The sequence below is a fragment of the Copadichromis virginalis genome, linkage group LG18 (genome assembly GCF_057382275.1).
Source record: "Copadichromis virginalis isolate Kocher_CV1m ecotype Utaka linkage group LG18, C_Virginalis_male_GT1.1, whole genome shotgun sequence".
NCBI lineage: Eukaryota > Metazoa > Chordata > Actinopteri > Cichliformes > Cichlidae > Copadichromis > Copadichromis virginalis.
The window spans coordinates 16,562,255-16,583,243 of record NC_140635.1 but is presented as its reverse complement, the minus strand read 5'-3'; the positions used below and the strand labels follow the sequence as shown (position 1 = coordinate 16,583,243).

Sequence of the window (20,989 nt, the reverse complement as noted above, 5' to 3'; positions counted from 1 at the left end):
CAGACTTTCTAAAGATGTATGTAAAGTATATCAAACTTTTATCTTACACTGCATTTTGTGAGGGTTTGATGAGTTTTGTTTGTTTGTTTCTCCTTCCTCTGTTTCTTAGACGGTAAAACGCGCCAGTTTCTCAGCAGCGCATCAACCTCCAAACCCGGCTCGTCGTCTTCTCTTAGCAGTAAAGAAAATGGAGGTGCCAGCGGACACAGCTCCTCTCCTTTTTCCCTTTCAGGTGAGATTATACTCTGCAGTGTTGCCTACGTTTTTACACAGCAGAGTTAAACCTGCAAGTCAGCAGCTGAAATTTAACGATAACTCAAGTAAGTTGCATTAATTGTGAGTGTGTAAAGTTTACAAAAGAAGTTAACAAATTTCACCTACTCCTGTTTAATAAGGTTGTTTTTCCTTTTTTTTCATCCCCTTTTGTCTCCTCCTGTGAATGATCCAGGCATCTTAGGCAAGTGTTTAAAGCACTACACTATGATCGTATAACATGTAAAAATGGCTGTAAAATTAAAGCCAGTGAGGAACTCTTGTAGATTTTATGTATGTTTAAAAAAATAAATACACACAGGCAGTTGTTTTATTACCCCCTTTTACAAAAAAATACAATACAAAGATGTTTTATGATGTTTCTCATTTAGCAGCTTAAATCTCACCCCAAACTCCAAGTCAGCAAGCCTTGCTTCTTACTCAATTATTATTGTTTTGCTTATTTATGTATAATCATTATTTTGGCACAAAGACAGCAAAAGAGACAGAAACTGAGAGAAACTTGAACGATGTGGCTAAACTGAAAGATTAATTAGCCCAGCAGGATGCTAAGGCCACCCAGAGAGTTTCATCTCCCATAGCTGGGCATGGTTTGTTGTGTTTTTTTGGTCCTGTCAAACTTACACTCAAACAGATCTATTAGAGTTTCAAATTTAATGGATGGATAGATGTTAATTCACAGTAAGATAATCTGTCGCACTTTCAGGGAAGTTTATAAACTGTGTAAATAAGTCTGGACTTCAAGTCATCAAGTGTAGCGTAATAATGACAGTATACATTTATCTATTCCACCAAAGTGATATTGTTTCAGTTGATTATATGCTGACAGCTTGTGCTGTTGCTATAGGTTTTGGTTGCTAAGCTCTGAAATATAAGAGTTGAGCTTGAAACACCATCTCGCTGCATTAAGCTATTTATGAGGCTTTGTTGGTCGTGTGCCACTGCATTTGGTTGCGGCAGTGCTTTGATGTGTATTCTGGCTGCATAGTGACATTTTATTAGAAGTAAATTACAAATAGTAAAAGTTTGTTAGTTTTTAGTACATTTTAACCAGATTTTTCAGTTTACCACGATGGCTAACTAGCCAATGCTTACTTTTGTTAGTGTATCTGTTCCAGTCTACAGATTCTGATAAATTTTGTTTGATTCGGATTATTTTTCATAATCATAATATTTTTAATATCTGAAGCTAAAATTTCACTGAAATCTTTGGAAGTGTTCGAATTTTCTGCCCTAAAATAGTATTCAAATCGGAGACAGTCAAGGAGAAGGCTTGGTTTATTTTATGCTTTTGAAAAGCATCCTCTTATCAACTTGGCTACTTTTTTGGTAATGCAGGTGAAAATAAATGCAGGAATTTAAAAGCAACACAATTAAATAAAGCTCTGGTTATTTATAGAATAACCATGTTGACTCTTCAAGGAGATGTTGTTCTTCTTTGACCTTTCACAGCGAGAGCTTGTTCCTTCTATGATTGGAAAACCTCCTGGGCTTATAGTATTGATTTGTTCTTAACCTGGATGCTGCTTGTAAGCATAGCTCTTGCACGTTAATATAGACAGCTGTGCTGCAGGGCTATGTATCGGCATTACTCTCGCCTGATGTCTCGTGACTGCGACCTTCAGGTACATCCTTCTCCTTCAGAGGTTTTTGACACTCATGCTTTGAAAGCCCAGAGGGTAGAATTCATAATAATTCACTTCACTGTCTCCAACTCAGGTCACTGTATTCTAGAGCGATTGATGAGAAGGACAATTCTGGTCTGTTAATAATTGTACAATTGACAGTTCATATTGACACAGATCTGATAGTTTGACATTTGTTTGAAGGCCAAAGGCAACAAAATGACCAATCACAGGAAAGGTGTGTGTTAAAGCCACAATCCAGAGTTATCAGAAACATTCGTATGAAGTCGGTGGACAAGGGAACCATGCATCATTGGGTGCATAGTAGCTGTGTTTTGATATTGTAATGCTTTTCTTTTTATCTACAGATTCTCCACCTACCAGAACAACGCAAGCATCCTCTGTCTTTTTTGGGAACCAGGAATGTAGTTTCCTCAAACCACTGGCCTCCACACCTGGAAACAAGACTCTACCAATAGGTGAAGAGTTTGATTGGTACATTTATAGCTGTGCATGTCAGTTTGTTCTGTATGTGGTAGGAAATAAACATGATAACATAAAAACTGTAGTCCCACATACCTGATGTATCCATGCTTCAGTGCTGGAATTTAAAATTTAGCTCCTGGCAAAACTTTACCTCAAGCTTTGTGTAAAAAAACAAAAAAAACCCTTCATGAATATAAGATTGATTTATGCTACAGACTGCTTAGAAACACACAGATACATGCATGTGCTTACTTACCAGTCAATGCTGGAGGAAGAAATGCTATAATGATTTTTTTAAGGCCTTGCTATCTATTAGCTCCTTTACAAGGTTGCTATATTGACAAGCTAAGGGTACGCATAGCAATTGATGTTTTTGTGTGTTGCATACACTGTGAATATGAGATGGAAACATGGCCAATTGCTACAAGAGTGTACGTATAGGAAATCAATAGCCTGCCGTTAGTACTGACTTATTTTCATTCATTGGTTACTCTGCAGACAGTTATAGTTGGGGGAAATATTTTTATATTTGCATATCACTTGTTCGCTTTTTCGTTATCCATTCAACTTTTTGTAGCATGCTGGCAGTTAGCCACTGTGCTGCAGGCTGAAATATCGCAACATGGCACCATTGTGTAAGGAGAGCAGGGAGGCAGACCAGCATAGTGACAGAAACTGGAAAGGCAGGAGCAGTTTTAAGGTGGATTATTGATAAAAGCACAAAGCTGAAGTTTGCAGGCAAGTTGGCAGTTAGACAAAACAAGACGGGAGAGCAGAGATCAGAGTCCACAAAGCATGGAAGTGGTCAGGTACAGGTCAAAACAGATTGGGGATGATTTCAAAACACACAAAGATAATCTACAGATTGTAGCATAAATGTTGTAGGAGTTAAAAGCATGGATAGAGTTGAGCAGGTGAGATTTGCAAGCATGTAAGGTAGATTTGGTGTGTGACTGCATGCAGACGACTTAAAGAGTAAAGAAATCTCAGTAGTGATTCATTCACAGACGAGGCTTTAGTTTATAACTAGATGGCTAGAATGAGTCAATCAGTGCTTTGAGTTTAAACATTACACCAAAAAGAAACAACGTGTCAGCGTTGTTATTGTGAGCTTATTATCTCGGCAATGTTGCAGTTTCACAAACTGTATTAATGCGTAATCTGTTTCAGTACCCACAGCTCTTCGGGTGAATGTGCCAACAAATAGCCTGGCTGTTGATGGGCGCCCTCCATTACTCAGCCCCTCCCAGATGTCCTTAGGGCCTCAAGGTCAGGGGTATCGCACTGCTGATTTAGGAGATAGTCCCGGTAGGATCCTTTCTGAATACGTACAGTGTGTTATTTGTAATTATTTTCTGTATTGACATTTTTTCTTACTTGTCTGTCTTTAATGTTTAGTATTGTCTGCTATGAACTCTGGCCCTCCAAAGAAGCGCCACCGGAGCTGGCATCCCAGCTCGTTGGTGCCAGTCCCGCCAACAGCTGTCCCTGTGCCAGCTATTCGGCCAATAGTTTGTTCTCCAGGTTTGTTTGTTAAGCCACCTTCAGGGGGATGGGGGGAGGGGGAGGCTGAGCAGTTTATTTTCTTCTGGGTTTTAAATTTATCCTGTTATACCAAGTGTTCCTTTTTTTTTTTTTTTATCCATTAACGCTGGATTGGTGAGCATGTGTGTGCAAAGGAGTGTGTGCAGAGAAGTGTCTGCACACCCTCATTCCCCATGCCTCTGTTTGAGGATGAGTATGCACTAATGTCCCTGACGCTCTCTGGTTGTTAAGGATGATTCACCCAGCATTGCCATGGTGATAGAGCTGGACAGTTTGTAGGGCAAGTGAATTTAAAAGAATTGCACGATTAGAGATTTCTGCCACATCGTGTATTTAGGCGAGCTGACAGAAATAATAAAAAGGCAATCTGGGCAGAAGGGCCAGAATGAACAGGGTGTACATGGTTGCTAATAAAATAACCAACAAAAATTGTTCTTTTGTTCCACTAAATCAGCCACTGCAGGAATTAGGATGTGCACATTTTTTTCTCCATAACAGGAGCATCATTAAATCCGTGTTGTGTCCTGGTGAGATCACCAGGATAAAGCTATCCAGCTGTATGTGTCTGTAAATATGAACATAATGTTATGTCTTCACTAAATGTCTCACATCTCTCCAGTTTACATGTAACTATAAACATCTCTTTAAAGAAAGTATACAGCGCATAAGGAGCTTATTTTACTAATATTAGTCAATTAATTTGAAGTTTTCCCTTTTAAAACAATCAGTCTTATTTGTATACAGGCTAGTTACAGATAATTAGCAGGCAGATAATAAGACAGCAACTGGTAAAAAGAGAAGCCCAATTTAAGACAAAGTTTAAAAAGTGTCCCCTAAGTGTACATAAGTGAAATAAAAGCAGTTAGAAAGATGAGTAATTGCAAAGCATCATAAACTAGTACTAATAAATTAGAAAAAAAATGCTGACAAGAAGTCAGTAAAGCAAGTGATAAATAAATATTCGATAAAGTAACTGTTTATAATCACGCAATCCTTACTATTGACTTACTAATCTGAGAGTAAAAGTCTGTGGTTATAGATACAATTAAGTAAATTAAACGAATCTCTATAGAGCATCGGCAGTCAAAAAGTTAGGCTTTAGGTTTATATTTAAAGACTTCAGTACATCTAGCTGCTTTCAGGTATGTCACCAGACTGTTCCGGCGGTTCAGGCCATGAAAGCTAAAAGCTGCCTCCCCAGAGGTTTTTGTCCTGCACTATGGAACAACTCCTGACTCCTGAGGAGCTGAGGGGACTTAATAGTTCTGACATTAGATGCACTGGAGACACATACTCTGAAGCGTTAAAGTATACAACAACACTGAAAAAGACAATGTAGGGCAAGTGAATTTAAAAGAATTGCACGATTAGAGATTTCTGCCACATCGTGTATTTAGGCGAGCTGACAGAAAAAGACAATGAGCAAAAATATGTTTTTCTTACCTTCTGACTTGGTTAACAGGAACTGGGACTTTTTAAAAAATGTTTTCTTGACTCACAGCCAGTCAGCGTGTTTCTGCATCCTTGTTGTTATTGGTATCTCAGAAGCATTGTCTGCATGTCAAACATGTTGAAACATCTCCTAAACTGTAACTATGGCTAAAGTTTGTACTGACACGTAATTGCTTTATCATCCTTAAGGGCCGGTATTAGGAGTAGCCTCTCCTCAACCACCTGTAATAGGCGTCATTCAGCCCCAGCCTGTCACCATTGGAGAGACGGTCATCGTGCCCGACAACCTACTCAACTCTGCAGGAGTCCGACCTGTCATCCTCATTGGTACCAGTTTTAATTCACTGATATGTTTCTTCATATTAAACATCACCTTTCAGCGCATATAAAACCCATTTTAATGCAAATTATTGTATTTTTTGTTTGCTTAAACTGTAAAAGGCAGTAAAAAAATCTGTGTGATGCATTTTTGTGGATCTTTTTAAATCTTAATCCGATTGAATACACTTTCGTCAAGTAAATAGGTACACTTTGCTAGTACCAGGTTAGACGTCTTTTGTCTTCAGAGCTGCTTTTATTCTTATTGGCATAGATTCAACAAGGTGCTGGAAACATTCCTCAGATATTTTTCTCCTTCAGGGTGCACCGTGTTGAGTGTTCAGAGATGCTCGTCTGCATTCCTTGGTCGTAACGAGTGGTTTTCTGAGTTTTTATTAGCTCGAAGCGGACTGTCTTCTTTTTTTACTCAAATTCATACACTCACTGGATGTGTTGTTTTTTTTTTGTTTGTTTGTTTTTTTCTTATTTGGACCATTGTTTGTAAACCCTAGAGATGGTTGTGTGGAAAATTTACACTTAATTTCTGTAGGTTTCTGAAATGCTCAGACCAGCACGCCCAGCACCAAAAAACCATGCCAGATTCAGTCACTTAAATCCCTTTTCTTCCCCCTTCGGATCAGTCTGAACTTAAGCGGGTGCCATGTGATGGCCTGTTAGATTTTTTTTTTTTTTTTTTTTTTTTTTTTTTTTTTTTTGCCTTAAACAGTGGAACACGTGTACCTAATAAAGTGGCTAGTGGGAATAAGGTCTGCTTAGTTTTATTTATGTATTTATTGAATCTTTATTTAATGACAAATTCCCCTTAAGATTAACAACTATTTTTCAAGGGAGACCTGACCAAGACGGCAATGTTACATCAAAAAAACGACTCAGTCAAAAATAATAATTAGCTTCTTACAAAGTTTTATAGCTCAAATGTTAAATGTTTTACACATCTTAAGTGGGCTTTTTTTGTTTGTTTGTTAGGGTTTTTTTCTGGTTCATCTAATGCCAAGTTTTTGTTTTTAGGCCATGGCACTTTACCTTACTTCTATGGAAATGTTGGGGACATAGTGGTGAGCCCCCTGCTGGTCAGCTGCTATAAAAGCAGCCAACTGTCAGATAAAACCCTGGAGGCTCTGGGGCTCAACAGCAGCCGGTTACTCAGCGTGGAGACGATGATTCTGCTCACTCTACAGTATTTTGCACGTTTAGGTAAGCAGCCTACACAATCACTGCTAGATGTGTGTGTTGCTGAAATGATTCATGCCAGTGTTTTTAGATTTTCATATTTGAATTTTCCTCTGGAGGTTCAGAGCAGATTCCTCTGAGGGAGGAGCTGGAGCAGATAGTCTTGAAGGCCATGCTGTGCTGTCCCGGGGGACCTGCCATCTCCCCCCTCCAACTACCCTGGCTGGCTCGGCTGGAAGCGAGCGTCTCTGGCGGCACCGTCCAAGTGGTGGTCACAAACAACTCTTTGGGCGAAGGCATCTCTGAGTCGCTGCGCTCTCTGGCTGAGGGTCCTCCTCAACAGCAGTGCCTGCCAACCTATGTGGTCATTATATGCGCCTCTAAGATGAGCGGCAGCGAGTTCTGTGTGATTGTGTTGGGTGAGTGTCATCTTTGTGGTGAAACTTGTGTGGGATGCAGTATCTAGACTGAACTCTAATGTAAATTTACCTGTTGGATTCAGGAAAGTATCAAGCGCGGGCCTTAGCAGAAGGGATGCTCACAACCAATGAATTTCTGAAGGAAATCAGCTACGAGCTCATCACGGGGAAAGTCAGCATCTTGACATCTCATTTCAGAACCACCTCTCTGGGTAAGATGAGTATCCATAAGTTGTGTTCATTAAAATAATCTTGAGAAAAATACTAATTTGTCTTTTACTAATCATTTTTGTCTCTACTAGCAGCAAAACGACAGTTACTGAACCACATTAAAAGTGAGCATGATCAGAAAACGCAACGGTGTAAAATAAATAAAGGAATTCCTATATTTGAATTAATGTTGTTTAGAATTGAGATAAACATCAACTAAAACCTTCGCTGCTAATAATAAAAAGCACGACGGTGGTGGTGGTGACACATTCACTCTGATATGTTTGATACTGAGTGCACAGCCTGCTCCCGTCCCTCGCTCTGTGTAACTGTGGTGACTGCTTGTTTCCAGGGGACAACCTCGACAAACAGCTGGTGCGATACCAGCGCAGGCGGAAAGGACAGGTCATCCAGCCCTTTCAGGGCGATGTCACCGACAACATCCACTCCCAGGAAGCTGCCAGCATGTCACCACCATCAGACTCAGGTTAGACCGCTCTCATGCTCGCTGTCAAAGTCTTTTTCAGTTTTTAGCAGGCAAATCAAAGACTAGGCAGCAACATCTGTCTAAATCAGCATGTGGATCTTCATTCAGTGTCAATGTTAAGTCAGGCCAGTGTCCAGAACAAAATCAGTTAAGGTTAGTTTGAGCTACGGAGTGTTGTTTGGCCCTGTACCTCATCCCACAGCGAGCCACACCTCTTAAACTTTGAATTCAGTCTTTTTTCTTTTTTAAGTCCCATTATCACAGGTGTATAAAATCAACCATGTAGATCTACACTTATTTTCCTTTTCGTTACCGTGTGTGTGACTAATCTTACTGCACAGTTTGATCGTTCTGACTGGATCTCGTCTCTCCAGATTATTTTCATCTCGTTGTAATTTGTTGACAAAAGGGTGGCTACGGTACATGTGCAGGTTGAGGTGACTGCTGTTGTGATTTGGCACCATTAAATTAAATTTCATCATAGTTTGTTTTGGGGAGGTTTGTTTAGGCAAGCAGTGATACTTTGCTGTGGTTAGGATCTGCTTTTCACATATAATCATCCTGGTGCTAACTTTTGTATTTCTTCTTGCAGATCTTTTTACAAAGGGCTTCCAGATCTATCCGGCCCAGCTTAATGTGGCTCGTAGCCTTCTTTCTCAAGTGTGCTCCATCGCGGATTCAGGGACACAGAACCTCGATTTAGGGCGTTTTTGCAAGGTGGACTTCCTGGTTTTGGTCCCACCGTCTCACATTCTGGTCCACCAGACGGCACAACGCATCCGACAATCAGGTGTGTACAAACCCAAAGGAAGAACTGTTGTTGTTTTGTTGCAGTGCTGTATGGAATCCTCACGTTTTCGCCTTAGGTGTACTTGTGGACCTGGGAAATGAAGACCCCTCCACGGCCCACCTGAAGTCAGACAAATATGTGGTGCGTCTTGACGGTGATGTTCACGCCAAGATGGAGGCCTTCATGAAGAAAGTCAAACAGAACCCCTACACTCTGTTTGTCCTCATTCACGACAACTCGCACGTCGACCTCACAAGGTAAAGGCGACTCCGACAGCACAGATTCTCCCATTAAAACCATTATGGCTCACTTTGTTTTGCTCTGCTGATAATTTAAAGCAGCCTTTAAAGAAGAAGAACTGACTTTTCAAGCTATTTCACCATTGAAGAGAAATGTTGATGTTTCAATGAAAGCATGAGAGTTTTGCTAAAGTTGTTGTCAAACATTCTTAAAGTTATTGTAAGAATCTTTCTTCGCTTGTGCAAATACTAAAGTTCAGTCATGTGAACACTGTCGACGGCCAGTAGGTGCTGTCTTTTCTCATTGTGGCATGTAATTTTACAACAAAACACCATTTATTGTTAAAGTTCTTTTTAATTCCCTTTATTATCATGATGGGGAAATGCTCAATCTTTCAGTCTTGCTGGTCGTCACCCAGTGAGATCCCCTTTGCAAAGATTAGAAACATGCAAAGCTGTAGTATATTTTAGTCTTTTGCTTTATGCTACATGTCAGTTTCAGTCTTTAATTTTAGTTAACTAACTATTATAACTTGTCTTTCTTTGTTTTGTTTTGAGGTTGTTTTTTTTCCTCCCAAGAATTTTTTTCTGTTATTGCCAGAACACTAAAACAGATCACTTCCTTTTTCCCAGAGGGGATTATCTTTGGACCGACCTCCCACACATCAGCCAGTTAGACCAGCATACAAAGCTTTTTGCACAAAGTTGTTATTTCAAAACCATGTTGAGTGTTATTAAGTGCTGTGCTAGGATAATCATAGTAAGTAAAAAAATATCCATGAATTCATTCAAACACTTTCCCCACCCTGATCTATTTTCAGTGCCCTGTCAGGCTCTGTGTGCCACGGGGAGCTGCAGGGTTTGGCTGACCGGGTGGTGAACTGTCAAGAAGTCTTAGATGCCATGAACCTCTTGGTCCTGCAGGTCAGCTGTTTCCCTTACACTTTGCAGACCCGCCAGTCTCGAATCAGCATCCACAATGAAGTTCACTGGCCGTCCAACGACAATCTGGTGAGAATGTTTGTTTGTTTTTTTTACATCCATCCATTCGCTTCCGCTTACCCTTTTTCAGGGTTTCGAGGGGCGCTGGAGCCTATCCCAGCTGTCATAGGGCGAGATGCAGGGTACACCCTGGACAGGTCGCCAGTCTGTCACAGGGCTAGCACACAGAGACAGACAACCATTCGCACTCACATTCACACCTATGGGCAATTTAGATTAATCAATTAACCTATCCCCACTTTTTTTTTTTTTTTTTTTAACACTAAAACGTTTCTTTAGTTATGAGTTATGCAGAATGGTCTACAAAACACCACGATAGGCAGTCACTGGAATGGCAAATGCTAATTTCTTATGTGAATTATTTATCATAAATGACTTTACTGCAGCACACTGGCATATTTCCTGTGCTGTGGTTTAGCTACTCCCCCTGCTGTGGTGAAACTGCAGTTACAGTTTTAGACATTTTTTAAAAAGGGTCTAAAGTAACTCGAGCCTCGTGTTAAGGAGTTACAAGTCAGAGAGAAAGGGAACCAATATATTATAGAACACATTAGGCTCACTTTCTTATCCAGTATTATATATGAGGATACTTACTCCATGTTTTGTAACTAGGCACAGCGTTTCAACAGTGTGCAGTGTATCATTAAGAACAGTCAGGACACATTGTCTAAACTGATGTCGGTATCTTTATCGTCCAGCAGAGGGAGCAGTTTCCTGACGAGCTGGTCTACTTTGGCCTGAGGGACTACAGCAGATCCCTGCAGTGGGGCATGGCCAGTCCCATCCTGCGCTATGATGATGCGTTTGAGAAAATGGTTCACACTCTGTTGGAAAGGTGAAACTGATGAATCAAACATGAAGAGTTTTGTGTTTACTTCCACTGAGTGGGTAACTCATAATAACTGTAGACATTATAATCAGTTAAAAAGCTCTGATTGTACCTCCAGACATCCCCACCTACACAGCATGGTGATCCGCAGCTACCTGCTGATTCAGCAGTACACTGAGGCCATGATGGCTCTCACCTCTTCCCCGTCCCTGAGAGACCACATAACTCCAGAGACCCTGGCCATGGTGGAGGACTTGATAAACGCTCCAAGCAGAGAGGGCTCCCAGGGCCACGGCCACATGCTGCTGGTCCGTATCCCCTCGCTGCAGCTGGCAATGTTGGCCCGAGAAAGACTGGAGGACGTGAGGGACAAGCTGGGACTGCAGCTGTGCTTTGCAGTGCTGCTGGGAAGTCCTGCGTCTGAGCTCAACCTGCACAGAAATTTTATCAGTCGCCTCAGGGTGAGGAAAAATCAGAGTCACACGACTGATTTCTTTGTGTGAAGTGTGTTCTGCTGAATGTAGAGTGTTGGGATCCTTCTGCGTTTTTGCAGATCAGTCATTATCAGGGAGTTTACATGATTTTGCGAATCTGTTGTGCACTTTTGTACAATGAAAAAATTGTTTTGCCTCATACTTTGTCTGCATGATTAAAGTCTCATGCATTTTTTGTTTTGTTTTTAGTTTTTATAAATAACCTGTAACTGAAGAGGGCACACTTTGATTTTCATCTCTTTTTGTCAGGCTTGGCAAGGCTGTGAGAATGAAGACTGGGTGCCACACACCTATGAGGATCTGGAAGGGCTGCCCTGCATCGTCATCCTCACGGGCAAAGACCCTCTTGGAGAGACTTTCCCCAAGTAATATCATACTTAATACTACCCTAGCTTATAACATGGCTCAGTATGTCTGTTTCTTTAACATAAAATGTAGCAAAGATCCGTTTAGCTCTTCTCTAAAACTCTTGTCTCCCATCAACTCCCTTGTGCACTTCTAGGTCTTTGAAATACTGCGACCTGCGACTGATAGACTCCAGCTACCTGACTCGTACAGCCCTGGAACAGGAGGTGGGTCTGGCATGCACCTACGTATCCAGGGTTGTTGTTCCTAAACCAAAGAAGGCTATGGCCCCTCGGGAATCGGATGTGGAGAAGGTCGCCACCAGCTTGAATGATGGAGATGAGCTGGAAAGACCTCAGAGCAACGGCAGCGCTGCAACCAGAACCTCTGGTTAGTGTGAATTACTGTGATGTTGGATTAAAGGAAACCCAGAGTGTAACTGACATGAGCTTAACTCTAATTGATTTCTGATTACAGTAAAGCAAGTCGACCATAATACATGGGTACTGTAAATGAACGCGGGTCATAGCTTTGGAATGAGTTTGGTTTGTAGAAAATTTGGTTTTAATCCAAAGAGAGAAAAAAACCCTCCAAACATGTGAGCACTTGTTAGTTACATATATGTGCGGGTGTGTCTTTCATATTTCCCTCAGGCTCTTTGGCGGATAATGGTGTCAGCTCATCTGATGTTGCAGACTCTTTCCAGAAACCCTCCACTTCCACCTCGCAGCCTGAAGGCATGGTCACCATAGACATGGGCACATCAACACTCGGAATTAAGGAGGAGTGCGACTCACTGGGAACCCCGCTCTCTTCCGACCCTTCGAAAGCCTCCAAGGCTCCTCCATCCCTCTACTCCAGTTCCTCATCTTCCTCCCCCTCACCATCTTCCTCCTCCACCCAGAGGCCCAGCCAGTCCACGCAGAGCGATCGCGAGCCCACGAGGGCATCACCGCGCACAGTCATCTTGTCGCGAGCGGCTTACAATCTGTTGTCGGGGGACTCTGGGAGTCAGCTGAGCTCCTCCTCGCTGCTCCCTCACGCAGACGTGGCCTGGAGCAGTCCGCTGAGGCCCATTATCACTCACACCCTGCAGGGGACGGAGCAGAGCATGTACTACCGCCAGTGGACCATCGCGCGGCAGCATCATGCTGATTATGAAGCGCCGTCTGTGCCGCATCCTCGACGCTTGCTGCTCAGTGGACCCCCACAGGTAACAAATCTCGTGTGGAAAATACTCCTTTTCTTATTTGTGACTAACTTGATTTAAAAATAGAATACAGAGAATTCTTTTTAAAAATTTTCTTTAAATTTATTGGCATCCATATAAATTTATGCAGTTAATTCCTCATCTGGATTTAAGTGTCACTGTAGTTCTACTGGTATTCTTTCCTTTCCTTCGCTAGGTGGGAAAAACTGGCGCCTACCTGCAGTTTCTGCGTATCCTGTTTCGGATGCTCATCAGGCTGCTCGAGGTCGACGTGTATGATGAGGATGAAGTGGAGGAAGGTGAGACTCATAGGGATTTGTTTATTTTTAATGGCCTTCACATTTTGTGAAATACATGAAGCAGTTAATTTGATGGTGACAAATGTATCAAATCACCCTCCACAGAAAATTCAGAGGTCACAACTCTAGTAAGTACCCAGTGGCCGGACATCGAGGAAGTCCGAAAGCTGCCCTTTGACCCCAACCTCCGAGATCCTAAATTCAGGAAAGCCAGCCCTGTTTACTCTGACAAGATGCTAAAGTCTTTCAAAGGTCAGCAAAAACATCGAAAAAAAACCCATCAAACTTGCCCACTCTGAGTTCAGCTTTTTAATCGGGTGTTATTAAAAAATGAACTTACGTTTTTTATGTTTATATAGATTGTAAGCAAGATAAAGAGAACCAAACTCCAGCCACACGAGTGACCAAGTCGATACGTCAGAGTAGGTTTGCTGCCCACAATGCCTTTCATCACTGTGACCAGTGCCATCACTACTGTGAAGCAGGCGCAGCTACACAGGTGAGATGCACCACCAACACCTTCTGCTTTACTGCAGACTTACAGATGCACATATCCCATCCTTGTGTTAATATTGTACATGTGTGTGTGGTTGTGTTGTAGCTGTCGGAGTGCACTTTTCATGCTTTCACCTTCTGCTCGTCCATGCTGGGAGAGGAGGTCCAGCTCCAGTTTGTGATTCCCAAATCTAAGGAGCAGCACTTTGTTTTCAGTCATCAGGGCAGCCACCTGGAGAGCATGCGTCTGCCTCTGGTCTCCACCAAGGTTAGTTTGCTCAAGACAGCAGTATCTGTCGCGCCTTAATCCTCCTAATCGCCGTTTGGGTCACATGTTTACTTTTGCTTCAACCGTGTTTATCTGTCTGCAGGACCCCGACCTTCTCAGGAGTCCAATCTTCACCCCGACCACAGGACGCCAAGAACACGGCCTGCTCAACATTTTCCATGCCACGGAGGGCGCAGCACATCTGCACATCCTCGTGGTCAAACAGTTTGAGATGCCTCACTATAGGAAGTACTGGCCCAACCACATCTTGCTCGTCCTGCCCGCCATGTTCAACAACGCTGGAGTTGGTGAGCAGCTGAGCTATCTCTGTTGTTAAACCTGACAGTTTTTTGATCCTAACTAAAATATATTTAAAATATTTCATTCTACTTGCAGTCGATATAAAATTTTTTTCCCATATCATCGTTTTTTCTTGCCCTCGCTTGTGTTTGTTGTCGTGATTTGCATGGCAGCAGATGCTAAAAAAAAAAAGAATAGCAGGAACTTGTGTTACATTGCTCACTCGCTCTTGTATGAGCAAAAATAACTAAATGGAGACCCTCTTATGAAAGCCTTTCTCCACAGCACTACTAGTGGTTGAAAGTCCACACAGTGGCGTTCAGCCTTTACATGACAGCTTATCACTCTGTTGATAATGAGTAATTCGTTGCAGTGTATTATCTACCATGGTTGTGTTTTCAACTTGTTTTTAGTGCTGTGTTTAAACTAGGCGAAAAGTTACCTGTTGCCTTACCCAACGCGAGAAGGTCAGCCATCTATTGTATCAGTCTGATTTGTAGTGCAGCCAATTAGGTGCAAGGCCTTTCTGAAGTAGGTGTAACTAAACAACATTTCTCTCAGATAAGCAGATGGCATTGGGCTAAAGATGACCCTTTATGTCAGTGTGACTGCTTTCTAATCAGGATAGACTTCTCTGCTGAATACCTAAACATATTTTTATCTGCAGTGCCCGACAGAGTGTAGAGACTGCAGGCAGGCTGGAGTGGGTAGAGATGAGGAGAGTGAAAGGGAAGGTTTACAGGATGGTAGTGAAGCCTGAGATGATGTAGGATTTGGAGAGCGGGGCACTGGAAAAAATAAATAGACGGATGGTAGAGTTGAAGATGTTAAGATTTTTACTCGGTTATCAGAACGGACAGATTAGAGGGACAGCTCAGGTTGAGCGATTTGGAGGAAAAATGTTAGAGAAAAATGGTTGAGATGGTTTTGGGCATGTGCAGAGGACGGATAGTGGCTAAATGGAGCTGCCAGGCAGGAGGGAAAGAGGAAGACCTCAGAAGAGGTTCATGAATGTAGTGTAGGAGGACATGCAGAGGGTTCGTGTGACAGAGAAGAACAAAAAGCCCAACAGAGTGTACCTCATTGTCTTTCTAAACTATCAGACTTGTAAATTTGCAAATGTATACAAGCTCTATGCAAATATATCCCTTACATGGGATTTGAAAAGATTACTTCTTTTATCAAAGTTAATTAAAGGTGCATCAGTTTTAATCAAATCTTAAGTGAAAACCTAACAAAAACAATCCTGTCTGTTTTAAGGTGCAACTCGCTTCTTGATCAAAGAGCTGTCATACCATAACCTCGAGCTGGAGAGGAACCGACTGGAGGAGCAAGGTGTCAAGAGACAAGACATATGGCCTTTCATTGTCATGATGGACGACTCCTGTGTGCAGTGGAACGCCCACCAATCAGCAGAAGGAAGGTAATAAGCGCTTCCCAAGTGTAAGAGTGGAGTTGGTTGCTACGGTTAACGAAGCTCTGTTCAAAATCAATTTTACATATGTTCAAAATATGTAAAATTGCCCTCCCCTATTGGTTTCTTAGTGAGACATCAGATGGAGGCTCATGTCTCAGCAACGTGTCTCTAAAAACGGTGCTGCAGCACATGGAGAACACGCCCAAGATCTCCCAGTACGCCGTGTGCGGCACACGCAAGTGGAGCAGCAGCCTGGCTCGCAGGTCTCCCAGCAATCCCTTCAGTCGGTGTCACCTCCATGACTTTGTCATGCTGAATGTGGACCTGACGCAGAACGTCCAGTACGACCTGAATCGGTAAGCTCAGAGAAGGCCATGTGAGTCAGTTGGTCTGAGGTGTGCATTGTCACCGTTATCTGACGTTGCTGTCCCGTGCAGGTATGGCTGCGAGGAGGTGGACTTTAATCTAAGGGTTAATAGCAGTGGCTTGTTGCTGTGCCGCTTCAACAACTTCTTCCTGATGAAGAAGCACATTCCAGTTGGGGGAAGAAACAAAGAATTCCTGGTCAAACCTAAACTCATGGTGGGTGTTCAGGTGATTAAAATTATTCGCTTTGTTATGTCCTTGTCTTTCTGTGCGTAACACCAGCTCACATGAAACTTCTTTCTTCTCTCCAAAGGAAATTGAAAACCCCGCTCTAATCAGCCCGTTGCAGTATGTTTGTGCACCAGACAGCGAACAGACCCTCTTCGACGCCCCGGCCCAGTTCCTACTGGAAAGGTTCCTCCAGAGCTGCAGTCACAGACTATTTCCGAAAGCTGTTAGGAACAGAGACAACCCAGTTCTGTCCATTGACAGCTACCTCAACCTCAGCCCGGAGGTGAGAGCTCCCTGGAGGTTGCAGTTGAAAGCAGGAACAGTAGAATAATCTCTATTTCAAACTTAGGGCAAGGCTTAAATACCAGACTACTGTGATAGACACATTTTGGATAGAAATCGAGTGCTTCTCTGTCTGATATGCAGAGTTATATACTTTATAAGGTGCTCTAATCTGTATAGTATAGAGAAATGAGGCAAACTTGCTCCCCGACTTTAATGTAGATTTTTTTTTAACCCACAGAGAAGCATGTTGCATGACTTTCCCATCTGTTCTTCTTAGAACATTCTGACCTGCATACACGCACATGTGCACACAGTGAATGCTAACAATGCATTTACTGCACATTTGTGCATAGGAGGCAATGACCATCTATCTGTACACACAGTCTTCTCAAGTTTTTGCACATCTTTTGTTTTAAACTTTTACCCACAAGGCGACTTTAAATTTGCTTGAGCAGACACCTTCGGGAGCTCCCAGCAGGAACTGTCAGGGAGTCGTAATGTTTTCTTTCAGTTACTTCGAGGCAAGTTCGTGATGTTAGTTTCATTTTCCCGACTGTGATTAATGAAGTTTGTCTCTTTTTTTTTGTTGTTGTTGTTGTTGTTGTTGTTGTTGTTGTTGTTGTTGCAGATCTCTGTGTGCTACATCAACTCTCGTCCACACTCCACCAACCTGAACCATCAGGGGCTGGTGTTCAGTGGCCTGCTGCTTTACCTCTGTGACTCCTTCGTTGTTTCTGGACTCCTGAAGAAATTCGACTTCCTCAAAGGTATGAAATCAGTGTCACGATTAAAGGAAGGGATCGGGATGCTTTGTTGCTCATATTTTCCCAAGACCCCACACATAGTTATAGGAAATGACCTGGTTGTTTTCTTAGATTTTCACCCCCTACCTTCCTCTGTGCTAGACTGTCAAAATAAAAGCTTCCAGATGTTAAAAGGACATTGGCAAGGTTTGGGTGTCTCTACAAAATAAGAATCAGTTCCTGACTACAGTAGCTTACATCCCAGTCATGCAAGCATAGAGAGCAGCTGGTGATTGCCTGGCAACCAGTGGTTGCTAAGGGAAAATCTGTATCCCTGAACCGATTGGTAAGTGGTTACTGGAAGTTGTGCGCTGTTGCTAGGTGAAATTTGTTACAAAGATATAAAAAATGCTGCACCAAAAACGTCCTTGCAGTTGGTTTGGTTGCTAATAGGTTGCCATGGTCACCTGTAGTTTGTTTGGAAGGCAGTGACAGTTCTTGCGTATGAGTTGGTGTCTTAGATGCAAACTATGCCACACGTGGATGTCTTTCTAGCCCTGTTAAATCTAACATGATAGAATTATGCAATCTGTCTCACAATAGAGAACTAAACAGCTAAACTTGATAATTAAAGTGGCACTGCATGTCCTACTATCTAACTTTTGATCTTGAATTTGTTCACAGGTGCCACCCTCTGTGTGATCTGTCAGGACCGCAGTTCTCTGCGTCAGACAATCGCCCGACTGGAGCTGGAGGACGAATGGCAGTTCCGCCTGCGGGACGAGTTTCAGACGGCCAACTGCAACGAGGATCGGTCCCTCTACTTTCTGACCGGCCGCCACGTTTAAACCTGCTCAAATCTATGCCGCTGCTGAAGAAACCCAATCAGAACTGAGATTTAGTTCCAGACCTGCAATCAAATTTTGATCAGGCAGAAGACAGGTCAGCAGGGAAATGCTGGAGCACGAGGTGTGAGGACCACCTGACACAGCTTTCTGTACTGCCAGTGTGCACTGTGCCCGACTCCAAAGAGGGTCGGTGAATGTTTCTGACTTTTGCTCGCTTGTCGGCTTGTCTTCAGTTAAGTTTGTGTCGTAGTGAAAAAGACTTTGCTGTGAGGGGAAAAAAGCACAGCTGAAACTGAACTTATTTTGTTTTGGTGTTGGTTTTTTTTGGACTCGCGACGGATAATGTGACTATTTGAAGAATGTATTTTGAACCCACTTTGTCCAGTCCTGGATGTTCAGGGGGTCAGAGGGAGGTGGCTTTAAGGAGTCGCGCTACCAGCATCAATGGAATATATTTTAACAGGGACATGGCAGGTTTGAGACCATGGTAACATCTGTGTTTGTTAATGTTTGTGCATCTGCATGAAAACAGTTTAAGTTTGCCATTAATTTTTCTAAGCACCAAAGACGCCTTTAGCTGCACTTTTCCTTTTTCCTTTGCTTTCTTTGACCTTTCTCACCTGCTTCGCCTCTCATAATCCACAAAGCCCATTTATGTTTCCTCATAACGTTACAAAGACACACCCAAGAGTTTGGTCATTACTGAATTTCAGGTCATCAGGAGTATCTGTACTGGAAGCTGTGGGAATCAAACAATAAGCAGCCGTTGGATTTGACACATGTTGTCACATGACTACATTTCATGCGAGTTTATCCAAAGCGACTGGAAAACTACGGGAACATACGAGTTGTGTCTTCGGTATTTTACTGTTTCAGTTTCAATAGAAATCTGTGAAGCTGGTCAATTTTTCTGAAACACTATTAAACTGCATCCACACAGGAAGCAGTTTGCTTGATTTGTTACCTAGGTAACCCACTAATGCATGGAATCCTGCGTTCTCATTGGTAGTTACTTCAATTCCTTGCCTCAAAGTTGAGAACAGTTTATCTTGGGATTCATCCAGTTAGCATTGTCAGCAGGTGAAACGTGACATGTAGTCACATAACACATTTCACTCACTTTCTTCTACGGTTTGCGGTCGCTACGCCGCTGTGAATCAACATCCACGCAGGAAGCGATGTGACAACCAGAAACCATAGAAGAAGTCAGTGTCGTTCTGCAACTGTAGCCAAAATAACCTACAGTGACAGGAAATTTAGAGACTTTGAAAGCGTATGATACTGCTGATTGACATATTACTGGGTTGTAAATACTTTAGAGGGTTACCTAGGAAACCAGAGCTCAAAATATCTGCAAGCGATGCTCGATGAGAGAATAGTTTCCAGCGTGCACACAGCTTTAGATGATCTGCCACAATGTTTTTATTTTTACATGCTTTCTGTTAACATGGACACCGAGCAGTTGATTTAGTCGTATGTTATGACAGTAATTTTTCACATAGTCGCGCAAAGTGTACCACAGGCAAGCTCTCTCACTGCCAGCTGTCCTGCTACTGCCTGTGCCTGAGATGTCACCTCCTGTTATGGTGTCCTGATTGTTTATTGAAGATGTTTGCTACCATCCACTTTGATTAACCCAGTTTCCAGTCCTGAATTAAAGGGCGAAAATTAGGTTTACACATATACTTGAAAGATGAATGTTTTTAAGTTTCTGCACGTGGTTGTCCAAAGAATATGCCTTAAGCGATGTTTCACACAGTGTCTGCTTAGGTTTTGTTTTGTTTTTGGACCAATGAGAATGAAGAAACCTTTTGACTGTGAGGCGAAAGAATGTTGTTTGTCTCTGTGTGTAGAGAGATCAAATAATTGGGTTTTGTACTACTGTACTGTTTAAAGCTTTGTTTACATTATTAATATATTCGATCATCCCCTTACCCACTGAGGGTTACTGATGTGTTTAATGTTGTGTAATGTTTGCCAGTGTATTTTGGTGATGTCTTTCTGCATTTTTATGTTGCAAAGGCAAGAAGAATCTACCTAGATTTGTCTTTTATGTCTTTATTCTTTTTGGGGGCTTTTTCCTTTTCTTTTTTTCTTTTTTTGAAAATGAGAATCAGGTCCATGAGGATTTTTTTTTATTTATTTGAAAAGCATTTGGGACTGATAATCATATTGGAGTGTATAATTTGATTGAGGCCTAAGTTCACTTGGGCCAAGGGAGCGTGCCCTCTTCAAAACCGGTCGCGAAGGCTTTGCACAAGACACAAACGAATGATTCTTGGATCTACTGAATGTCACTGGGGGTTTTGCAAATGTTGGACTTGCACTATACAAGTTGCCAGCTTAAAGAATTATTTCCAGAAGACGGTTATGTTCCCTAACCCCTAGATTTAATATAATAGTGATGATCAAAACAATGGTCCGTAGAAAGTGTTTTTCCTCTTTGATTTTAATACTTAATATGCAACTTGCTCCCACAATCTTAACTGAAATGTGTTTGATAACTATGTGCAGCACAGTGGTAGCCTTGGTGCCTGGTTGATCTACCTCACGTTTACCATTGTGGTTGCAGGCTGTGAATATCTTAATGTTCGAGCCATGCTGTTGTTGTTTAAAATGTCTGAATGTAATAAAATGGCATCTAAACATATCCTGTTATTTTTCCTCTTTGTTTTCAGTGCCCGACTCTGTGATTTAATTTGTTAACAGACACAAAGACAGTAGAGTGAGTTGCATACCAAAAATTGGCGAGCTCCAGCAAAGTTGCAAGACATTATACACATGTTGTCAGATGTTTACATACTCATCATGGGCAGGAATGT

At 42.2% G+C, this 20,989-nt stretch overlaps 1 protein-coding gene across 9 annotated transcripts in view; it reads left to right on the top strand.

Moving 5' to 3' along the window:
• Positions 1-20,817, top strand: part of greb1l (GREB1 like retinoic acid receptor coactivator) — a 46,921-nt gene extending 26,104 nt beyond the window's left edge. For 6 of the 9 annotated variants that reach the window (XM_085438330.1, XM_085438329.1, XM_085438326.1 and 3 more), the window contains 28 exons: positions 110-232; positions 2,267-2,377; positions 3,555-3,692; positions 3,783-3,908; positions 5,571-5,708; positions 6,729-6,914; positions 7,010-7,309; positions 7,393-7,521; positions 7,872-8,006; positions 8,599-8,796; positions 8,873-9,053; positions 9,857-10,046; positions 10,736-10,872; positions 10,985-11,327; positions 11,610-11,725; positions 11,863-12,095; positions 12,359-12,918; positions 13,112-13,214; positions 13,320-13,466; positions 13,574-13,713; positions 13,816-13,977; positions 14,081-14,285; positions 15,538-15,700; positions 15,823-16,050; positions 16,132-16,288; positions 16,374-16,574; positions 17,205-17,343; positions 18,004-20,817. In XM_085438330.1, the coding sequence (XP_085294456.1) occupies positions 110-232; positions 2,267-2,377; positions 3,555-3,692; positions 3,783-3,908; positions 5,571-5,708; positions 6,729-6,914; positions 7,010-7,309; positions 7,393-7,521; positions 7,872-8,006; positions 8,599-8,796; positions 8,873-9,053; positions 9,857-10,046; positions 10,736-10,872; positions 10,985-11,327; positions 11,610-11,725; positions 11,863-12,095; positions 12,359-12,918; positions 13,112-13,214; positions 13,320-13,466; positions 13,574-13,713; positions 13,816-13,977; positions 14,081-14,285; positions 15,538-15,700; positions 15,823-16,050; positions 16,132-16,288; positions 16,374-16,574; positions 17,205-17,343; positions 18,004-18,167 (5,153 nt within the window). In that variant the 3' untranslated portion in view covers positions 18,168-20,817. The remainder of the gene's footprint in view (positions 1-109; positions 233-2,266; positions 2,378-3,554; positions 3,693-3,782; positions 3,909-5,570; positions 5,709-6,728; positions 6,915-7,009; positions 7,310-7,392; positions 7,522-7,871; positions 8,007-8,598; positions 8,797-8,872; positions 9,054-9,856; positions 10,047-10,735; positions 10,873-10,984; positions 11,328-11,609; positions 11,726-11,862; positions 12,096-12,358; positions 12,919-13,111; positions 13,215-13,319; positions 13,467-13,573; positions 13,714-13,815; positions 13,978-14,080; positions 14,286-15,537; positions 15,701-15,822; positions 16,051-16,131; positions 16,289-16,373; positions 16,575-17,204; positions 17,344-18,003) is intronic. The other 3 variants (XM_085438332.1, XM_085438334.1, XM_085438333.1) reach the window with 3 other exon arrangements.
• Positions 20,818-20,989: the final 172 nt, after the last annotated feature.